Source organism: Populus euphratica, unplaced genomic scaffold (genome assembly GCF_000495115.2).
Source record: "Populus euphratica unplaced genomic scaffold, PopEup_1.0 scaffold16.1, whole genome shotgun sequence".
Classification (NCBI taxonomy): domain Eukaryota; kingdom Viridiplantae; phylum Streptophyta; class Magnoliopsida; order Malpighiales; family Salicaceae; genus Populus; species Populus euphratica.
In genome coordinates this window covers 741,683-744,814 of record NW_011499882.1, presented here as the reverse complement: position 1 = coordinate 744,814, position 3,132 = coordinate 741,683, and the positions used below count along the sequence as shown (strand labels likewise).

Below are 3,132 nucleotides of genomic sequence, written 5' to 3'. Positions count from 1 at the left end.
ACTCTTTACTTTGTTTCATGGTGAATCCATGTCCAATGGTGGATAAGACAGATATTTGGACGCCCCAAATACATGTAGTCATAAAGAAGATTTTTAAAAATTAATCAGTTCGATATGGGTATGCATGTGAAGCTTGTGCTGGAACTTGAATCACTTATGTTACATGTGTGGTTAGTATTCTAGTACAAAGAGCCAAAATATTATCTTGATTAACATTCAATAAAAAGATAAGAATGACTTAGAGATATGATTTAGCGGAGAAATCTGTTTGTGCAGGGCAATTATGCTCCTCAAAACAGCTTGTTTTCTCCTTTGGTTTCAGTGTTTTGATGCACTTAGCAGCTACCGAGCTGGTGTTGCTCCCAAATAAGAATGCAGAGTGGTAGCCCCGGACCCTTCTCAGGTGGGGCTTTGGCAAATTGAAAACAGAACAGGAAGTGATGGGTCTAACACAGGTCCAAGCACTCTCTTGATACAAGGCAAGATAAAGTGCCCTGCTGACACTCGCATAGAGCATCCAAAAAAAATAAAAATAAGAACACCATTGGGAAGAGCTTTCATGGCAGCTATAAAAAGGACTACAAGTCCAACAAATTGGAATATCACCTAATTTTCTCATTGAGTAACTGCTTACACTGCAAATCCCCCCCTCCCCTGCAAAAATAAAAATCCACACAAGGCATATAAGAGCGAGGGAAAGACAGGTAGCTACAAGATTCCAACATTTGCGCTCGGCGATTTCCCCAATGAGAACGGTCTTGGCTTTTCTTTTATCATCATCACACTTCTCTTCCGTTTCTCTTGACTGGCTAGCAGCCACTCTCCCTGCCACTTACATATATATCTTGCCTTGCCATTTCTTTGAAGCTAATTCGTAATGCAATGGCAATAGATTGCATCAAAACCATGCCTTCAAAAACGACCCATGATCACCATCCAAAAGATCAAGATCAATGCAAGGATGAGAGCAAGTCTTTAGTGTTCGATGCACAAGTTCTTAAATACCAATCAAGCATACCTCAACAGTTCATTTGGCCTGACCATGAAAAGCCTAGCGCTAATGCACCTGAACTCCAAGTTCCACTTATAGACGTGGGCGATTTCCTCTCTGGTAACCCTGATGCTGCAATGGAAGCTTCAAGACTTGTTGGTGAAGCATGTCAAAAACATGGGTTCTTTCTTGTTGTTAATCATGGAGTTGATAAAACACTCATTGCTCATGCTCTTAATTACATGGACAACTTCTTTGAATTGCCTCTTTCTGAGAAACAAAAGGCTCAAAGAAAAATTGGCGAGTCTTGTGGATATGCTAGTAGCTTTACTGGCAGGTTTTCCTCCAAACTTCCATGGAAAGAAACACTTTCTTTTAGCTATACAGCTGAGAAGAATTCATCAAAACATATTGAGCAATATTTTCATGACAGAATGGGGGAAGACTTAGCCAAATTCGGGTATGTGACAAAAACATTTTCCATTCAATTTGGTTCTGTTCAATGTTTTTTATTAGTATTTGACGTTTTGTAAAACTAAAATTCATCTTCCTTGTGTTGTCATCAGAAGGGTGTTCCAGGATTACTGCGAGGCCATGAGCACTTTGTCACTAGGGATCATGGAGCTATTAGGAATGAGCCTTGGTGTGAGCAGAGCACATTTCAGAGAATATTTCAAAGAGAATGATTCAATAATGAGGCTTAACTACTACCCTCCATGCCAAAAGCCTGAACTTACTTTAGGAACTGGTCCTCATTGCGATCCAACTTCTTTAACCATCCTTCATCAAGACCAAGTGGGTGGTCTTCAAGTGTATGCAGACAACGAATGGTGTTCGATTAGCCCCAATTTCGACGCTTTTGTCGTTAACATTGGCGACACCTTCATGGTAAGATACTAATCCGCACCGAGCTGTGTTATAAATTATCATCATCAAAGTGAAACGGTGCTGTCCATGTGCTGTGATAATCTCATACATGATAAACAGATAGAATTGTCTCATAGCTACGTGGCAGTTGTTTAAATTATTTCCAAATTTGCGTTGATGATTACAAGGAGGACTGATACTAGGTGGGTTTTTGTTGTCTTTCAGGCTTTATCAAATGGTAGATACAAGAGTTGTTTGCACCGAGCAGTGGTAAACAGCCAAACACCAAGAAAATCTCTTGCTTTCTTCTTATGTCCAAGGAATGACAAGACGGTAACTCCACCAAAGGAATTAGTGGACACATGCAATCCAAGAATATATCCAGATTTCACATGGCCTATGTTGCTTGAATTCACACAAAAGCATTACAGAGCTGACATGAAGACACTTGAGATGTTCACAAATTGGCTTCAACAAAGAAATGTTAGCTGAACAAGTGGGTCAAGTTATGCGTTGCATAAATAGACCTGGGGGCATGCTATAGTCCTCTTCAACAAAGAAATGTTAGCTGAACAAGGGCATGCTATAGACCTGGAGGGTAGTAGTTAAGCCTCATTATTGAATCATTCTCTTTGAAATATTCTCTGAAATGTGCTCTGCTCACACCAAAAAAAGAAAGGAAAGTGATACTGATGGGGAGGGGAGTGGAAAGGGAAAGAAATGAAGCTTGAAAGAGATGGGGATTTTGATGAGATCTGGGGGAGAACAACACTACATGAAGAGAGGAAAAGAAATTTGAGACTCTCAAAGGACAACTTTCCTTCATGCCCATAGGTCTGGTAATTACTAGCTAGCTTATTTATTGGCCATGAACAAAAGCTAAAATCCACAAACCAATAAAATGTTGGATTGGCTAATTGCTTTTTGTATTTTCTTTGATAATGTAAAAAGGTTATCACTAGCATCTATCAATTATCAAAAAAAAAAAAAATCCCCTGTTTTAGGAGCATTTGAATTCACCATTACAACATGACTTGTTTTTTTTTTTTTTTCTTTATATAGAACTCACATCAGCTAATTAATATTGTTCGCAATTGTTAAAAAAATCTTATTTATAAAAATTACTTGTTTGATAATGTGATGCGTGATGAAAATATTTTAAAATAATATATTTTTATTAGCATATTAAAATTATTAAAAAATATCTTAAAAATATTAATTTAATATTTTTCAAATAAAAATAATTCAAAAAGCCTAAATCATCGCTAAAGTGC

The 3,132-nt window shown here is 37.7% G+C and overlaps 1 protein-coding gene across 2 annotated transcripts; it reads left to right on the top strand.

Annotated features, from left to right (window-relative positions):
• Positions 1-873: 873 nt before the first annotated feature.
• LOC105129592 (gibberellin 20 oxidase 2-like) lies at positions 874-2,910 on the top strand. 2 transcript variants are annotated; one of them, XM_011031714.1, is made up of 4 exons: positions 874-1,451; positions 1,561-1,879; positions 2,084-2,387; positions 2,546-2,910. In XM_011031714.1, the coding sequence occupies exons 1-3, from the start codon at positions 883-885 to the stop codon at positions 2,348-2,350; spliced, it is 1,155 nt and encodes a 384-aa protein (XP_011030016.1). In that variant the 5' UTR covers positions 874-882; the 3' UTR covers positions 2,351-2,387; positions 2,546-2,910. The 2 variants fall into 2 exon arrangements, with proteins under 2 accessions (XP_011030016.1, XP_011030015.1); XM_011031713.1 differs by having other exon boundaries at positions 1,558-1,879.
• The last annotated feature ends 222 nt before the right edge of the window (positions 2,911-3,132 follow it).

Coding starts and splice junctions, on each gene's coding strand:
- LOC105129592 (XM_011031713.1), top strand. CDS start 883: ATGGCAATAGATTGCATCAAAACCATGCCTTCAAAAACGACCCATGAT. Junction 1,452..1,557: donor GAAGACTTAGCCAAATTCGG/GTATGTGACAAA, acceptor TGTTGTCATCAG/AAGGGTGTTCCAGGATTACT. Junction 1,880..2,083: donor ACATTGGCGACACCTTCATG/GTAAGATACTAA, acceptor GTTGTCTTTCAG/GCTTTATCAAATGGTAGATA.